Source organism: Eurosta solidaginis, chromosome 3, assembly GCF_040869045.1.
Source record: "Eurosta solidaginis isolate ZX-2024a chromosome 3, ASM4086904v1, whole genome shotgun sequence".
Taxonomy (NCBI): Eukaryota; Metazoa; Arthropoda; class Insecta; order Diptera; family Tephritidae; genus Eurosta; species Eurosta solidaginis.
Genome location: NC_090321.1, coordinates 204,796,649 through 204,816,247, shown reverse-complemented (window position 1 = coordinate 204,816,247; position 19,599 = coordinate 204,796,649). Strand labels below are relative to the sequence as shown.

At 38.7% G+C, this 19,599-nt stretch overlaps 1 protein-coding gene across 11 annotated transcripts in view; it reads left to right on the top strand.

The window, feature by feature from the left end:
- Window positions 1–19,599, top strand: part of jbug (filamin-type immunoglobulin domains fbug) — a 229,773-nt gene that overhangs the window by 106,101 nt on the left and 104,073 nt on the right. For 6 of the 11 annotated variants that reach the window (XM_067774779.1, XM_067774781.1, XM_067774778.1 and 3 more), the window contains 2 exons: window positions 2,070–2,521; window positions 2,590–3,014. In XM_067774779.1, coding sequence (XP_067630880.1) covers window positions 2,070–2,521; window positions 2,590–3,014 — 877 coding nt within the window. Of the gene's footprint in view, window positions 1–2,069; window positions 2,522–2,589; window positions 3,015–13,544; window positions 13,885–19,599 lie in introns of those variants that run through there. The other 5 variants (XM_067774786.1, XM_067774785.1, XM_067774783.1 and 2 more) reach the window with 5 other exon arrangements.

Below are 19,599 nucleotides of genomic sequence, written 5' to 3'. Positions count from 1 at the left end.
TGGATTCAAGCTGAGTTCTGTAACTGTCATCCCTCCAATCCATTTTCCCACCTCTGCGATGCAGCCAGGATTAATTATTTTCTCCTAAGAAATACACCCTCAAAACGCTAAGCTCTGCCACCGTGAAGTCGACGGTTGTCGGGATTACTTGACTTCAATCGCGGTGGCATCGAAATACTTTTCGATAAATAATATCTCGGTGACAGCCAACTGAACATGGTTTCCATTACATAATTAAGGGTTCAGCTAACCACTTTCTCTCCGCATTTGATCAGGTGGGCCTAGAGTCAGCTAAGTGAGCGACGTATAAACACATTCTCTTATCAGGTGTCGCAGTTCTTCAGGGCTTTTGTAAATTATAAGAGCTTGTCGAAACTATTCGGGTTTACTAAAGTTTAAACGGGCGCCTAATATACTGAACAATCATACATGTATAAGCTGTATGTGGGATGGCAAGATGAATCATCCACTTTTTGTCCTATGGAAAGCATATTGGGCTCTTGGCAGTTCTGGACGTCCTCTAGTAGTATTTTAAAAGTTTTAACTTTTGAGGGCAAAATGATGGATTTGAAGTCTTTTCGTTTTTTATAACTTCATCTTTTGGAGATTCGTATGCCACCTCAGTAAGTTATTTGAACATAATTAAGCACAATACAAGCGAAAAGAACTAGAATCCAACAAGTTTCTTGCCACCAGTATCAAGGCGCAGAAAAGTATGCAACGTGTGGTACTAACGTCTCAAGAAATAACAGCCTAACTCCTAAGCTTTTACACAGGACTAATGCCTGGTTTTTCAGTGCGAGTTTAAACTCTAGTTATTTGCGTATGATTTTTCTTCTGAGAGAACTTTTCACTGGCAGGAAGTTACTTTGATTTGACTTTATGTACAGGGGAAGAGAATAGCTTTTGGGTGGTGATCATCACTTCTGGAATCATTTTTTGATTGAAAAAATTACTCCTCGTTGGAGTTACCCTGCAAAAATCGTTGGATCGTGTGGTCCACTGGAGTACTTTCTATTATACTCCACTGTAATGCAGCAATGGACCAACTCGTGTTTCTACACGAACTTATTGTCAGCTGATCATTGCTCGTTTTTAACGATTGTAATTACTACACGATGTTTATTGGCCTGTGGGTACTCAATGGATTACTCTGATGTAATGCGGAGCTGGAGTATATGGTCCAGTCCTAGGACATCGTAATGTTAATTGGACCATATCTTTTGTGTGAATTGTGGTTAATTTGGAGCACTCGCTTGGTCCATAGCGAGTACTCCATACATGCATGCACGGAGTACTCGCGATTTTTGCAGGGTAATCACAATCTAAATAAAATCACTTCTTTTCTTAATGGAAAAAGTCGCTACTTGATGGAAAGAATCACTTCGTGATGGACAAAATCAATCATTTATCGAGAGAGTCACTCCTCTACGTGGAAAAAATAACCCCTAGATGGTGAGAGAATCACTTCTGAGTGGATAAAAACACTTTTGGGTGAAGAAAATTACTCCATTAAAGGAAGAATAACTACTGGTTGGAGAAAACTCTTCCTAGTTGAGGATAGTCGATCCTTGGTGAAGAGAATTGCCTTTTGGTGGAAGGAATCACGCTGTGATGTAAAAAAATGAATCCTTGAATGAGATAATCACACCCTTATAAAGATAATCGCTCATGGGCAGAGAAATTCATTCTTGGAATATTACTGCTGTTATCAAAGTTCATTAAATAGTGATACTGTATGGGTTGAACGACCACGGTTTTAGTCTGGAGGGCATTGATGTTGGGTTAACTTTCTTTGTCAAATTTTGAAGCATTTGGTGTTTGTTGTTATAGGCACTTCAGTTCAAGGTAAACCGTAACCTTTAAAGGAAGTAGGGCCCATGGTTAGGAGAGCCTCATGCCAATTAACTACAATCATTATCAAAACAAGTGCTTTACAAAGTTCAAATGGGGTTAATCCAATGTAATTTGAATTAAGTGTTCTGGATAACTGTCTTCAAACTACTTATTACTCCATATCGATAAACTAAGCCGCAGTAGAGTTACTATTTTTCATATTCTTCTTTCAGAATGGCATCAATCGCTCCGATTACGAGACTTCTCGTACAGTTGAGAAATCTTCGACTTACAAATCGACCTCTAATTATGTTTCCGATTCAAATATACGCGCCAGCCCATCGCTTTATACCACTGCCGAGCGTTTACGTCGTACCGCCTCACCAGAACCGCGCATTGATCATTCGTCAAATGTGCGTGTATCATCGATTAAACCAACATCGGCACGACGCGATAGCTGGGATGTTATAAATAAGACAAAACATATGCTTTCACATAATTCGCTCGAATCTTTGGCAAATATGACCGAAAAGCAATTAAATACGGACCTCTCATACCATCGTCCCGATATCGATCATGAAACACATCGCAATACCCAGTACAACAAATTTGCCTTACAAGAACAAAAATATCTTTCGGATCTACGTGGGTCACGTGATTCGGTTGATGATGCAGAACGTTATAAGTAAGTGGAGATTTTAGAATATTTTTTTTTTGTATTTGATTAAATGAGCACCTCTTACCTCTTTCCAGACCCAGTGCCATTACAGTCAAATCACATTCGAATAATACATATACAGACAAATCAGGTGGTTATACGAAAACCGTTAAGGAATCTAGTGAACATGTCGTTACAGAACGTTCTTCTGGTGGTGGTGGCGGAAATGGTCATTATGGCTATAGTTCACTTTCGCGATTTCGCCCCATAGAAAATAATGCCACTGGTGCACGTGCAATACGCGTACAGGATATACCCAATGGCGCAATAGGGCGCCCTGTCGAATTTGAAATTGATGGGTCAAAAGCTGGTTCGGGTAATTTAGAGATTTTGGTAAATGGTGGTCGTGTTACATCGTCAGTGCGTTCGTTGGGCGGTCAACGCTTTGTCGCCAGTTTTACACCACACGAACCGGGTATACATACCGTGCAGATAACGTTCAATGGAGAAACAGTGCCAGGTGAGTGCTGAATGCTTTAATAAAGAACAGAGTGATTTATATGCAAATATATTTAAATAATAAGTGTTTGAAAACGAATCGAAAACACATGTGAATATGTCATACAGTTGTTGGAACTATCCCAGCCGTCAATGAGATCCCTACAAGTTTCCTAAAAAAGAATATGCAAAATTATGCGAAGCTTTGTTGTTAGTTTTTGCAGCTTCTTGCATTTTTACTCCGATTAGGGCAGCCGTATTTATTTATTTTTAACCGACTACGTTCTACCTATAAGTACAGAAGGAAAGAATTGTAAGAAACCACAAGTCAATGGACTGGTCCGAGTTCTACAAACATTTAGAGATAAAATTTGCAACACTGCTTCTTTTCGGTGAAAACCGGAGTCTCAGCGTTAGCTCCCTTTAGTATCACCGAGTAAGCTGGAGTCTGATTGGTAACTCCATTGAAATTATTGACCTTTTCGTCTTTACTTCTTATGCCATTACTGCCCACCTCGTGGTCTTTCTGCACCTAGCCTTCCGTCATGTTTTTGTTGTTTTTGTAGCGATAAGGTTACTCCCCGAAGGCTTTGGGGAGTGTTGTCGATGTGATGGTCCTTTGCCGGATACAGATCCGGTACGCTCCGGTAACACAGCTCCATTAAGGTGCTAGCCCGACCATCTCGCGAACGATTTATATGGCCACATTAAATCTTCAGGCCATCCCTCCCTCTCCACCCCCAAGTTCCATGAGGAGCTTGCGGTCGCCAGAACCTCGTCTGTTAGTGAAACGGGATTCGCCACTCGAAGGTAAGGTTGACAATTGGGTTTGGAGAAGCTATATATTGCGCTGGCAACCTGAAAAGGTTGCGCTACACAACCCCTTGAATATGGTATTTTAGTCGCCTCTTACGACAAGCATACCTAAATAAATAAATAAATAAAAAAAAATACCTACCGCGGGTAGGTATATTCTAACCACCTAACCCGATGGGGGTAGACTTCCGTCCTCGCTGTGTTTGCGGACCTAGAGGTGTAGTTCCTGTCAGTCTGGCTAGCTTCCCTCGTGGTTCTGGGACTGGGGAACTTGACCTCGCCTTTCTGTCGCTTAGAAACACGCTTTTTGAGATGAGCCGATCGCTGTCTTTTCCCACTCGGGGCTTCTTCCTCCTCGATACTGTTGCGAAATTGAAGATTTCTCGAAGTAAAGTATTTTTCAGTGAAGTGTCATCGACATGCGCTGTCTAGGCCATGTTATGCGAATGAAAAATGATGCTTCGGCCAAGAAAGTGTTTCTATCGGAACCCGCCTATGGAAGCAGAGGTAGAGGGCGGCCCCCACTCCGTTGGAAGGACCAGGTGGAAAACGATTTAAACTCCCTTGGAGTGACCAATTGGCGCCGGTTGGTGGAACGAAGGGGCGACTGGCGCGCCTTTTTGGACGGCCATAACCGTTTAGACGGTTAAGCGCCAATTTAGTAAGTAAGTAAGTCATCGACATTCTTCTACTGTCTTCGGGGCCCACGCTAGGCGTTCACTTTCGCGGTCGGTGGGGTTGACCACTGCTCCCAAACGCTACACAGTTCTTAATACTGTCCAGTATTGTGAGAGGGTTCTCTTAAACTGCCTGTTCCCATCCCAAAATTAGTTAGCATATCCGAGTCATCGCTGATAGCCATTTCTTCTTTCTTTCCCTTCTCAGCGTTTCTTTATTCGCGATGTTGAGAGAAGTTCTAACTTAAGGGACTACTAAAAAGAAAACGGAATATAGTTGCGTAGCAACGAGAAATAAATCAAGGCCTTTCCGCTGCATACAGCCCGTAAATAGTACCTTCATTCTGATAACGGAACCAGTAGTGCTAGTCTTGGTGCATGATACCAAGATCGAATGCTCTATAAAAAACTTGTTCTAAGTTTAAATCGCCGGGCCAGCAGTTTTTATTGCCTGGCCTGCTAAGAATGATGGGTGGCAAAATCATGGCATGTTTCAAGACAATAATTGACGAGGACATACCCTGCAAAAATCGTTGGACCATGTGGTCCACTGGAGTACTTACCATACTACTCCACTGTAATGCAACGATGGACCAACTCATGTTTCTACACGAACATGTTGTAAGCCGATCATTGCTCGTTTTTGACGATTCCCTACAAAAATCGTTGGATCATGTGGTCCACTGGAGTACTTACCATTGTACTCCACTGTAGTGCAGCAATGGACAACTCATATTTCTACACGAACATATTGTAAGCCGATCATTGCTCGTTTTTAACGATTGTAATCACTACACGATGTTTATTGGACTGTGGGTACTCCATGGATTAATCTGATGTAATGCGGAGCTGGAGTATATGGTCCCGTCCTAGGACATCGCAATGTTAATTGGGCCATATTTTTTTTATGAATTGTGGTTAATTTTGGAGCACTCGGTTGGTCCATAGCGAGTACTCCATACATGCATGCATGGAGTACTCGCGATTTTTGCAGGGATAAGACTGATTAGTGTGCCTTTTTCTTGGGGAACTTCTAGTGTTAATTTCCTACCAAAGCGGGAAAGTTTAGCCATGTGTACTCTTTACCCACAGACTCATTAGCTTAAAATCATTCCTGTCAAAAACTTACGAGCGGTGCGTAAATACAAAACGTTGAACGTTGGAGCAAAACTGTCTCGTGGAAGATTTTTACTTTTAAGTCCTTTCGGACTAAGGCTGGACATCGAATTTAATAAGATTGTGAAATATATTTTTGAACCAACAAAACCAAACGCATTCCGATGAGTATGTTAAGGGTTTCTATATATTTCCTTTCAATGCTTTTGGTGCATCGGTTAGCTTTAACTTTTTGAAGTGCTTTATCTTTTGTTTCTATGTGACTCATTAACCTCCTCTTTATTAACTGACTAAGCTTTAAGCTGCAAGTTTTATAAGATTTACAAGTTATTCTCCGCCAGATGGCAGTGTTAACCAATTAAAAACAGTGCCATTCAAACTTTGTGACTGAAGCAGTTTGATTTTTCTGGTTTTGCAGAGCAACAACAGAATTCTTGTGTTTTGGCAGAGGAAAATAACAGTATTCTTGTGTTTTCAGAGGAATAACAGAATTCTTTTATTTTGGCAGCGGGAAATGCAGGCAGGTAAAAGTTTATTAAAAGCACTTCGACTTAACATCTGTGTGTATTTAAGCCAAACTTTTGATTTTCAAATTTTTAGATTCGATTTAATCTATCGCAAATTTTACATATGTGACCCGGTCTATGAAAAGGTGGCTTATGACTCAAAAAAGAAATTGCGAGAAACAGCTGTTAAAGATAAACAATGCATTTCTTCAGGACGTTTGTGCCCTTCTTTTTTTTAGTCATAAGCCACCTTTTCATAGACTGGGTCACATATATTAAATTAATATAAAACTGTTTACTTATTCGGATAGTGGCTGATTAAAAATTTGTAGTTGTCAAAAATTTTAAACTACGGTGAGATTTAAGTACTAGTTTTCACAGAGTACCTACCAGAGGTTTACGCCGATCACTTTATCGGCGGTGGCGGCGTGGGTGGCGCGCCGGCGTACGCCAGTGTTCTTACTTTAAAAAGCTTGATTTTTCTATTTAAAAATATAATATTTAGGAAAGGTTTTGTTTGTATGTATTGAAGGAAAACAACGTGTTGGTCATTTCGGAAAGATCTCGCAGACCGCTCAAAAATTTTCAGGAGTAGCTCCTTGCGGAGGGATTGCCCCGTTCACTTACTCCACAGAGGCTTCGAACCTAAGCCCGGTCTTTGGAATTGGTACTGCTGCGTCTGCTGAAAAGAAATAGATACATAAAATAGCCGTACTTTTTTCTGTATATCTCGTGCAAACCGTAGTTTCGCCTAGGGTTAACTCCTAACAATCGTCGCGAACACAATTTCTTTAAATCATTTGTGGCTTCTTGGCGGTCACGCACAAAGGCGACTTAAGGTTGCTATTAATGGTCTATTAATACTCATGACTCTCGTGGCTGGCTCCAGTTTTTTCGGATGTTTTTAAGAGCTACAATTCCCGATGTGCGAACAGTAGCAATCCCGAGCAGCAGTCGCTACCACGCCTCCTGACCCTCACACCATATGCCAGCACAGAAGCTATAGGACTGCGACTTCGAACTCATACCTTCGTCGGCGTAACTTTCCTAGAAGCTCTAGCTCCGAAGACTTTCCAACGGATGCTTTTGTCGCGCTATGCTGTCGAGCTACATCAGAGAAACACCTTGAAACGTTAGGGAGTGACTATTCGACCAAGGATGCCGCCCTCGAATCATAAGCAGTCTAAGTGGATGTCATTCCGCCTTGGACCAAAGTTTGCAGACGATTGTATTCACATTGATTTCAATATTCTTCGTTAAATCAAAACAATATTTTAGAATGAAAATCGACCGATTTTAAGTTGAAAGATGTTAACGGCATCGCTTTTGGTTATTTGGCTTTTTATAACAACTTGAGGACAATTTGAAAACATGTTCGACTTGGGACATTTTATTCAATTCATTGTTGGCGGCCACCGTGGTGTGATGGTAGCGTGCTCCGCCTACCACACCGTATGCCCTGGGTTCACACCCCGGCAGTGTTTGGCAAGTGCTCCAGGTGTATTTCTGCCATGAAAAGCTCTCAGTGAAAACTCATCTGCCTTGCAGATGCCGTTCGGAGTCGGCATACAAAATGTAGGTCCCGTCCGGCCAACGACGCATATTGGAAGAGAAGCTCGGCCTTACATCTCTTCGGAGGTTATCGCGCCTTATATTTATTTTTTTTTTTTTTTATTTTGTTCATTATTAATTTTTTGAAAAAAAAAAAAAAAATGCAATAACTTGGTGAATTGGGTGATGCAAAGTCCGTGTTAGGCTGACATCGAAAACGCCTGTTTTTTTAAATAACTTTTGTACAGTTAGAAAGAGTTAAATTTCGCAATTAGTTTCTTATAACTGGCAGTGATGCGCATCCGTTGATACCACTTTCGACCATATCGGACAATTTTCGACATGAACAATAAATGGCCTAACAGTCTTAAACGAGTAGAAAATATACTGTGACGAATATTAGTGACACTAATAGCGTTTTCTTTTCTGGCTAAAGTGTTACGCTTTTTGTACGTCGCGCAAGGGTTGTTGTTCCATTCTAAAAAAAACAGGCAACGCCTTTACGGGGTATCTCGTTCTTTTGTGAAAATTGTTGCCTGCTCGCAACGCAAAATCCTTACAATTTTACCCTGTATAAAATGGCGGTGTGGCAGTGGAACTCTGTGAAACTCTCAATTCGCTGTTAAAGGAGAGAAAAAGCTGAAAAAGGTAGAAATAAATGTGAGGGGCAAAGTTATAGAGGGGAAAGCGTAAGGGGCAGAAAAAGATGAAGGCCTGTCCTGTCAGGTGGAGTCTACCCTCCCTCTGCAGTGCAACTTGCACCGCACCGTGGGCACTGTGCTGACTCCTATCTACTTACAGTGCCCCCAAACCTGACACCAATCTGTCCCTGTGTCACTCGGTCATTTTTCCTTACCACTCACCTTCACCACACCAAAAGTTCAAGACCTAGCCCTGCATTAGTAAAAGCTTGGTTTTCATCCAAACGTTCTTAAATTTTATTAACAATTCAATTATTGCTTAGGGTTATACCCTAGAACTATATATCCTATGGAATGCGAAAAATTTTAGCAGAAAAAAAACCCGCTTAAAATTAACCTTTGAGAAAAAGCAAAACAAAATGATAACATATGATTTCAATTAATTTCGATTCAATTCAATTCAAAGCAATGGTTTGTAAAGGCAAACAAAAAAAGTAAAAAAGGAAGTGAGGTTCCTTATACTAGTAGAAAAAAAGGTTTATGAAACACCCTAATATGTTATCTTACTGACTACTATCTTAAAATCTACAGATATAAAATTCAAACAAAATAAAATAAGAAAGAGAACAAAAAAAAATTAAGAACCCTCATCCCTGACCTACCGCAACCGCTCAAGTAAACATAAGATCAATTATGTACAAAGCAAAAGTATGTCATCGAAGTAAAAGAATTTATGTGTATATGAAAACAAAAGGTATGTATGTAAGTGCAAATGTACGTTTGTGACGTTTTTTCATGCATGTACATATGTTCGTTGCAATCTGTTTTAATTTTTGTGATTTGCTAATTCCTGTTCTATTTTTTGCAAGAGCAGGAATCTGTGCTAAAATATGTACATTCACCTAAACAGGTGTATTTTGATAAATTTTAATGTTTCACTCAAAACATTTACCAAGTTACTCTTCTTATCCAACGGCGCCGCTGCAGTTGAGTAGCTGAAACAAAAAACTCAAACATACATATGTACATAGGACCACGCTCAAACACTGATCAAGATCGATCGCTTACGATCTTGGATAAGTGGATGGATAGTAATAACTTTACTGCCGTGGGAACAATATGCTAACTAAACGGGTAATAAAAAAAATCGTATAAAAAAATTATGAAAACGATGACAAAGAACTTTCAGGTGCTTAAAAGCAGGCCCCTGGGGCAAAAATGTGTGAAAGACGGGGGTAAGTTTGCCACGCGTTCCGACAACTATATATGGATGTGCAAACTGTGCAGACCAAATTAATTAAATTAAATCAAAATTCCATAATTTCGATTTAATCGAAAAAAAAAAATAAAAACGCATGTGCGGAAGTAGGACTATGGGCAGAGCACACCGATAAAGATCGGTGTACTCAGAACATAGTAGCTGGCCGCAAAAAGAATTAAAAGAGTATTAAAAATAAATGTCAAAAATAGGGAAAACTGCCAATAAAAAAACTAATCAGAGAGATTTCACCAAAACGAAAAGTGTCATGACAAATTAATCAAACCAAACTTCCAAAAAATGAACAAAAAGCACAGTGAAATATCAGCAAGAAAAATTAGTTAATAAAATCTTCAAACTAACACCCACAAAAATAAAGATAATTTGGTCTAAGCCCTCAGCTTTTTCCCCACCCTTTTTCCTGGCAAGAATCTGCGCCCAAAAAGGAATATTTCTACGATTAGCTACATATGTATATAAAATGTAGGCGATAAAATAAAGTACAATTTGTTGAAAACAAACAAATTTTAGAAATTACAATTCGGTGGTTATTTCTTCTGCTACCGTGGTGGTGATGATCTCCGCCAATCCTGTTGGCAGTATTGTTTTCGCTAAATCCTCACGTGTGTATAATGTGTGCATATTTTAATGACCTTGCCCTATTCTTGGTGCTTTGGTTGCTGGCCTCTAGGGGCTGAACGATCTGGTAACAATTAATTCTGTGGAACTGGTTGGTGGATGTGTGGCTGGTGTTGTTGTTGTTGTGGCGATATCTTGCTGATACAATATGTGGCTGTTGTTGGTGTTACGCCGCCGATGCCAAAATAAAAGAATGATGTGTGGTGGCTGGTGAAAGCAAATGGTGTGCTGCCAAAAAAAAAAACATGTAGTGTTGTTGTATCCGTTTTGTGCCGCCTAAGAGACCAAATGATGTTGTTCCAGTTGGTGTTGTGGTGACAATATATTGCCGATGACAAAATATGTGGCCGCTGGTGGAAATTGTAATGTAACTGGCGTTGCGCCGCCGATGAAAAAATATATGTGGTTTTTGTATGCGTTTTGCGCCGTCTAAGAGACCAAACGGGTGGTGTTGTTGTAGGCGTGGCGTGCCGTCGGTTTAAAAGGTGATGCAGTTGTTATTGGGCGGTATGTCGCCAATTTGGCCTTTAGGCCGCAAACCGTAATTTTCAATGCTCTGCCCAGTGCGTTCTTTCTAATAGGGAGTGCCCTGTTAATATAAAGAAAGAAAACATATTATTCTTGAAGAATTCCTAGTGTAAAAAGACTGGTGATGCTGAAACTATTTTTTTTTTCTGCATGATTAATACACACACCGACATACATATGTCTGTGTGAAGGCGTGCATATATGCATGCAAGTTTGCCCTTGCTTGGAAAATTGGCCATATGGAAGCCAGCTTCCCAGTGGGCATGCCAAGTTGGTGGGAGATCAAAAAATTTAAGGGCAAAGAAAACCATTGTACTTACCAGTAACTTCTGTTGCTGTCCTGAGTCGGGAACTGCTTGATGGTGGGCAGGATATCCCTAGCCTTTACTCTTTTCTGCGTCGTTTTTTTTGCGCACAACTTTAAGTTTCGCTTTTATTCGCGCACATCAAACTTTTTTCGCTTCAAGCCGCGCACTTCAAACTTTTTTAAATATTTTTCGGGGCACAAACTTTCAACCAAACTGCACACCCACTCACACTGGGCACTGGTAAAACGATACTCTGTCCGTTGCCTAAAGTTGCGCCCTTTTATAGCACCGCCGTGGCAGAGAACGTTACTTAGAACGGAAAATTGTTACCTATACGTGCATAACTATCTTTCGGCTTTCCCGTATTTTCATTTACCCATCCACACACTCATACATTCATACACTTAAACGCTTACACAAACTAACACCTACACAGATATATTTAGTTCGTGTCTTGACTGCAATGTTGCTACGCCGTCTACTCCAGACACAATGTTGCCATTGTGCTGTTGCGCCAGTCATTGCACCCTTGCGGCCAACACACGAACCTGGACACAAAACGCATAATCACATAGACGCATATATACTCTGCCACTAATTTAAGCCAGTATGGAGACAGGCTGTCATTACAATTGTCATCCTATCAGCAGCTCCTTGCAGCGGGACTGCTCCATATTCTTTTGCTCCGGGAAGGTATCGAACCCAATCCGGGTCCGTATCCTGACCCCGGTCCTGAGAAATGGTTTGCTGCGTCTGCCGGAAAAGAAAGAAAGGATGGTTGCATCGGAGAGGTTTTTCTGGGTTTGATCCCAAAACCCGACGTCCACGTAAGTTTTATAAAACTTTTGTGGCTCCTTGCTGTTCTCGCCCAAGGGCAGCCCCGCTGCTCAGCAAGCAAAAACAAGTACCCACTGCTGCTCGCGCCCCACGGCACCACCAACTCATACGGCCGCTCCCACTCATACCTACAACCTCCGTAGTAGAGTCGGGAGCAATGCCGAGCATCAGCTCCTGCCCCCGTCTTCTTCCCCTCTCTGTTATACCTTCCACCTCTTCACCTGGTGGGCATAAGGGAAGCAGGTCTCTGGGCAAATGGATCTAGTGGACATGCAACAATCCTAGGCACGAACGCCCCCGTCCCAATACCGGTACGCACTGACTACTGCACACCAAAGAACGTCTTCGTTAAAAACTATAGTATATATATACCATCGCGACAAGACTGGAATACCAGACAACATACGGTACCGGGAGCCACCAAGATATTCACGGATGGTTCTAAGCTTGACGGGGTGTGGCAGCAGGCCTCTTTTCAGCGGTTCTGGATCTAAAGGTCTCTTTTCGCCTTCCAGATCACGGCAGTGTTTACCAAGCGGAAATGCTGGCAATACAAAGGACTGTGAATCATCTCGGGTCTATGCCTAAGGATGGTAAATGGGTGTTTCTTTTCTCAGACAGCCAGGCCGCATTAAAGGCCCTGGACTCATTCGTCGACAACGCAAGATCGGTCACTGAATGCCGCAGATCTCTTAACGAAATGGCACAGCAATTCAGTATCAGTCTTATATGGGTACCTGGGTACAGTGGGCAAAGGGATATTGAAGGCAACTGCAGAGCAGACGAGGTGGCTAGAAGAGGCACCACCGACCATATCCTGCCGGGAAACGATTCGGTAGGTATATCCATGGTCACTTTCAGGCTTCGTGTGAACACAAGCACTATAAGAATTGCAAATGGACCATATCATCGTGTGAGACATCCAAGCTAACCTGGCGCTCATATGACTAGGGGCGCACAAGAGCGCTTCTGATTTTAAACAAATCAGTTCTCTCGTCCCTGATAAGGTTTCTAACAGGGCATTGCAGATGTAGAGAAGAGGAGGAGAGTGTCCAGCACCTTCTCTGTCATTGTCCAGCGCTTAGTAGGCGTAGGTTGGCCCTCCTTGGTAAACCTTTTCTACAGCAGAGGTGTCTAGCTATGAAGTCAAGGCTTTAGCAAAATATATAAATTCCACGAAGTGGTTTGACCCGCTTTAGGCAGGGTAGGGGTCCTCTTTGTGACCGTATAGGGTATTACAATGGGCCCATTGGTGGCCTATAAAATGAGCTAGTACCATAGTGCCCAGCTCCTCCCTCGCAACCTAACCTAACCTAACCTAGGAGTCACAGTCATAAATCACGTTGGTATTCAAAAAATAATCTAGGTGATCAAGCGCCAGTTAAAGGACTCATAAAGATATTAAAGTCAATTTCCCAAACGCTACGGTTTGCGCTACCTTAAAGAAGACTTGCGTTTTAACTCAGTTATATAAACTTCAAAATGCTGACTGGATAAATTCTGGTATTCACAAACACATCTACAGCTGAGAAACTCAGGTGTGTGTGGCTAATATCTCGGCTTGAATGAACTAAAGTGGTATCTGCTAAAAGCAACAACGATCGTAACTACCTCAATTGAGTACAAACTTGCTATTATTACCTGTTTACGGCTACAGAGCGCGTCTCACAACTTAATAGAGAGCAAAACTGATCTCGTCTCTGGGTATTGCTTATGGCTTAACTGATCCAACTCAATGGTCGGTGACAGTCTTAGCTCGCGTTTGAAACGAAACTGACACGTCTGCGGAGAAAAAATACGAATAAGTGAAACTACATACATATTAGTTAAAAAAAAAAAGAAAATGAAAAATAATTAATTTACACAAACAACCGTTGAAGACAGCGAAATCATGCAAAAGTGAAGTTTGTGTAAAAATTGTTAAACGAAAATAATAAAACATCGTCGATTATTCCATTATTAAATAAATAAAAGTGAAATGTAATGAAGTATAAAATTTTATGAGAAAAATCATGGTTGGGAAAAATAAAAATCTTAATACGAAAAATTCGAAGTCACTGCATTCCTCAACTTTGAGCCAATTCCCGAAATACCAATCGTCTAATAATTTAAAATATTAAAAATCGAAATTTAAAAAGAAAAAACATAAAATTCCTCAGCGCCATGAGAAGACAACTCACCTAATTCAATGACCAAATATGCAAATGCTGCTGCTGCCGCTGCTGACGTCGCTGCTTGCGCTCGTGCCTGGTTGGTTCGTTCAATGGCTGGATTGCTGGTTTGTTGGCACTTGGCCGCTGCCAGCGCTGATGAAAAACCAGTTTAATGAACCTTTTCGCTTTGCTTCTTGTTGTTAGCGGCAAGTTGCTGTTTTGTTTTTGTTTTCTTGGTGGTGTTTACTGCGTTATTATTGTCGTGAATTGATCGGAATTTATTGAGTTTAATAGTTTCTTATTTGGCTCTATGCATCCCAAATTTAACATTTTAGAAAACTTCTTTTAAACTTCGTAAAACCTCAGCCAAGACGAAGGACCTTCTTATCCATATTGTCTCTTATCGGCTGCGGTTGTTGTTGTATTAGAAACCCTACAGTTTTCTGAATCAGTTGACACTTGAATGATCGAAAAGGAGGGGATTCAATTGTCATTTCGTAAGACACCATAGTGTTCCAAGTGTCAGTTGAAAGCACTGTGAGAGGACAAACATTTAATCAATACCGCCTCTTAATTCCGATCTACTGTGATTCGCTGCAGGACAGATCATACTGAGCTCAACTAGGTTCATAGTTGAAAAATTGTAATCGAAGAAACCAATGTTGTTCTCAACAGAGAAATGGCATTTAGCGCTGGCGTTTTTTCTAGCATCTACAAAGCCTTAAATATTTTTTTCGGTATAAGTTAGATAACATTTGCTTAATCTAACCCGAAAGTTATAATGTTCTGAAAAGGGGTTCAAAGGGGTATTTACAGTATCTCCAGCCCAACTGTCAACCTCACCTACCCGTAGCTAATCCTCATCTAGCTGGCACGACTCAACACGGAAGCAGAGATCACATGACCTAGACCGACGTTGTCACATTTATTCGTTCCCAAGATGGTAGGGCTAGTATCTTCATGCTATTATTTTCCGGAACGTACTGCATCAATATCCGGCAAAGGACCATCAGCATTGATAAAACTGCCAAAGCCTTCGGAGAGTCTCCTTAACGCTACATTATAAATGCAAAACTGACGCTCCATGCAACGACACATACTTTACAGACTGCTAATACCAAAATATTGTTTTGGGTACACAGTTCAATTTACCTAGTTGAAGTACGAGGCTTACCTTAAATCTCGATCATTTTACGGGGCAGCTGACTTTTTTTTATCAGAACTAAGTATGCAATTCCACAACTAAATACAAGTACTAAGGAATGTGAACAACCTTTTATAAAAACCGGAGTAACAATCGAAATCCTAACTAGCCGGATCACAATTAAGGGATGCAATTCCAACTCAGACTCGGTTGAACAATTTAAAAATAGCCTATAATTGGTTAAAGAACCGCTTTACCCTTGGTGACGTAAGCTCCAATAAAAAACTTTACTCAACTTATAGATCTAAATCAAACTCTCCTCACGATTCTCCCCAAAAGGGGACACTCTCACAAACTGGAGATGAGACATGTATATAAGTATACAAATACAATGTATACTTATTACAATTTGGCTTTCAGCTACCCGCGACACCAGTTTTCAGAGAGAATGGCGGGTAACGAAAGAGCTACGCACAGCTGCAGCTTGCCACCTTTGAGTAATGTTCCTTACTCTGGATTTGGTCACCAAATTGGGTTTTAGTCGCCTTTTACAAGAGACATGCCTTTCTCGAGTATTTTTTAAGCCCCCAACCGTACAGAAGATGTTCTGAAAAAAGCTAACGCAAAAAATTTAAAAAAATTCACTGTTAGTGGAACAACAACCTATCTCGGCTGCCACTTAGAAAACACGCTTCTTCAGTAACATTTTGAAAAATTTGTATCAGGGTTTGTTTGTAAAACTCTCCGTCGCAGCAAAAAATTCAGTATGTTTTGAAAAATGCTTTGGAATAGACTGTTTCTGGAACACATTTTGGTATAGGGCGTTTTCGAAGCTGTAGCAGAGATATGATGATATTCTATTAAGCAGTCGATATATTAAGTTGTAGTGTCTGTCATTAAAAAAGTAAGAACGTATAAAAGAAACTTAAAAAATGCGATCCCCAACTAAACTGCATTTCGTGCTATCTTTAATCAAATAGAACTTTAAACTACATAATAGCATACTACTAAGGGGAAGACTGCTAAGTTTAAATTGTTTTACTCTTTAATTGTTTGTATATTATTTTTATTACTGCAACTCATTCACAGTTATTTTTCCTCTTCTTTGTTTGCTTCATAGTTTATTTTCCCACCTCTTTTTTGGTGTAATTGAAAAAAAAAAAAAAAACGTTTGCGGTGTATGACTTATATACCATCTCCTCTATTCTATGGTCCGTAATCATAGTCGCTATAAAATAGAGTTTTATTGGTTTAAACATGGTTCTAAATTAAATATCATTTTAAGCCTGTTATAGTCCACTCAAACACTAGTTTATCTCTAAAAAAGTATTTTGAATTTAAAATAACATGAGCGCGATTTTAATTTTTTAAAATAGGTTTTAAGTTGGTGGTCTGCTGTCAAAAGTGGCGAGAAATTAAACAATTTACTATTTAAACGCGATGAAGTTAAATGGAAGTGAAAAAAGGCTTCCCCGATAAGCAAATATACGTCAGGAGCTAATTCGTTATACCCAGAATGCGTATTAACATGTTTGTGACGAAAATTACACAATCTTAAAATGTGCGATGGTTACTTGGCTCCACATATGCAAAATCTTTAATTAAGGCTATTCCGCATTCGAAGATATTTGTGAGTTTTGATATTTTAGTATTTTTTGAGGAAAAAGTAGCATCCTATACTGATTTTGGCGTTAAATTTAGAAATAAATATGCAATGGAAAGAATTATTTACCACAGTCGTCGATTTTTAATACATGTCAAAAATTTCGGGAGAGGTGTCAAATGACACGTTTTAATTTCGAAAGCAATAATCCGAAGGCGGCAAAGTAATACTTTTACTCTGTCAAGATATTTTGGCAAACATAAGGTTTAAGACTTTCATGTGGTTGATGTAATTTTGGTGATATTGTTGTACACATAAAAGAATTAACTAAAAAGGCGTTTTGCGCTGATACAGTTTTCACCAGTTTCGCAGCCGTTTGAGGGTAATTATTGGTTTTTTTGTGAATATCTATCTTATTTCCCACTTCTAATTATTGAATTACATTACAGAATTCTTGAATTCATTTGCCAATTCCTCTTAAAAGAAAGCGTGAAATAAAACACGGAATACAACAAGAATTAGCAACAAAAATTTTAAGAACTGCTTGGTACGGGCGCTGCTGAACTACTTCCCCCCTTTATCATCCTCTTAGTCTATGTCATGATCGACTTGAGTTCAATGATTTTCTAATGTAAAAGGGACTTACACTTTGCAGATCCATGTACAATGGCTCAACATTCTAGGTCACTTTTTTCTATGGAATACTATATTAAACTCCCTTTATTTATGCTGACTTTGCGTAGACAAAACTAAATTTGATTTAACCAGATTATCATTGAATGTCCTGCATACTTACTATTATCGAGGTTAGAGATATCCCTATTCGGTTTCGGGTCTATTAAGTTAAACGGCTTTAACGGTTAGGGCCACCTAACATTTAAGGTTTGCATCATTTTGGCCGTCACATCTGTCTTAATGCAAACAACTTTTCTTTACAACATTCTTACAAACTATATAAACTATTCAACATCAATACGAGTGTATGAGTGGATAGCCTTGTTGCTTCCTTTGCTTTAAGGAGCCCAAATCCACTTTATCTACTTATTCGTTTATGTTGCGAGATTTAAATAATTTTTTAAGAACGAAATTAAGTAAATTTTCTTTAAATAAATATATTCATGTTCAATTAAAAGATTGTGCACTCAATTTTAAATTGACGGCTGATAAAAAACAGTGAATTTTTACAAAACGTTTGCTAATAACTTTTAAATAGAATTGAATGATAATTATCCGCCACCGGATTATGATCAAAACACGTTTTCAGGTACTCCTTAGACAATTTTTTTGGTATTGTAAGAGTTTTTGTCAAGTAAAAAATTGCCATTTTTTATACGTGGAGTCAAGTAACCACGGTTGTAAGGAACAGGGTGAACTTTTAAAATTCCTAAAAAATTTCTTCATAGCTCCAATCAATACCTTTTTTTCATGCGGTTACCTTGTCCATGCTTATTTTAGCTGAAACTGTGTTTAATATGTCTATGACACACCAAAATTTTAAATCACATTTTTAATTTAGGCAAGATTTTAACTAAAGAGTATTTAAGTCAGCGACTATGATTACGGGCCTATCTGTTTAAGTGCTCCTGCAGCCGCGCTCTTTGATTATCTTGCCACCGTTGTCTATAAAACAAGTATTTACAAAGTTTTACTTTTTACTGCACATACCTAATAAAATTTCGTACACATTTTCTCACGAATTTCAATTGTATGTACTTTTTTCCGTGTATTTCCAATGTTTTTATCACCTACGAAATGTTGGCGTATCTATTGAGAGAAATACAAAAGAAATTTTGCCACATATTTCAGTCGTCTTCCGGAGTTGCGCAGGTACCTAGATAGATATTTACTAAAAAGTGTGTACTTAAAGTTTTGTGCAATATAATAGCAGTGTTCTTTATAGACCTGTTTGAGTCACTTTCGAAAGGTATAGCATTCTCAGATCAAATGAAACTTTTTCCAAATCACATGAAACTTTTTCAAGTCATATTAAACTTTTTTTCAAATCAAATTAAACTTTTTTAAAACCAATTTAAATTTTTTTCAAATAAAATTAATATTTTTTCAAACCAAATGAAACTTTTTTAAAATCAAATGAGTTTTTTTAAATCCAATGAAAAATTTCAAATCAAATTGAACTTTTTTATATCAATTGAAACTTTTTTATTTCAAATGAAACTTTTTTCAAATAAAACTACAAATTTTTCAAATAAAAAAAAAACTATTTTCTTGACAAATGAAACTTTTTCTAGATCAAATTAAACTTTTTTAAATCATATAGATTTTAAAATTAAAACTTTTTCAAATCAAACGAAACAATCTTTATGTCAAATGAAACTTTTTCATGTAAAATGAAACTTTTTTCAGGACAAATAAAACTTTTTTCAAGTCATATTATACCTTTTTCAAATCAAATGAAACTTTTTTAAAGTCATATTAAACTTTTTTTAAATTAAATGAATCTTTTTTCAAATAAAAATAATGATTTTGCAAGTCATATTAAACCTTTTTCAAATCAAATGAAACTTTTTTCAAGCCATATTTAACTTTTTACAAATGAAATGAGACTTTTTTAAAGTGAAACGAAACATTTTTCAAATCAAATGAAACATTTTTCAAATCAAATGAAACATTTTTCAAATCAAATGAAACTTTTTTATTTCAAATGAAACTTTTTTCAAATAAAACTGAAATTTTTTCAAATCAAATAAAACTCTTTTCTTGTCAAATGAAACTTTTTTGGAATCAAATGAAACTTTTTTTAGTTCAAATCAAACTTTTTTCAGGGAAAATTAAACTTTTTTAAAATCAAAATTATATCGTTTCGTATCAA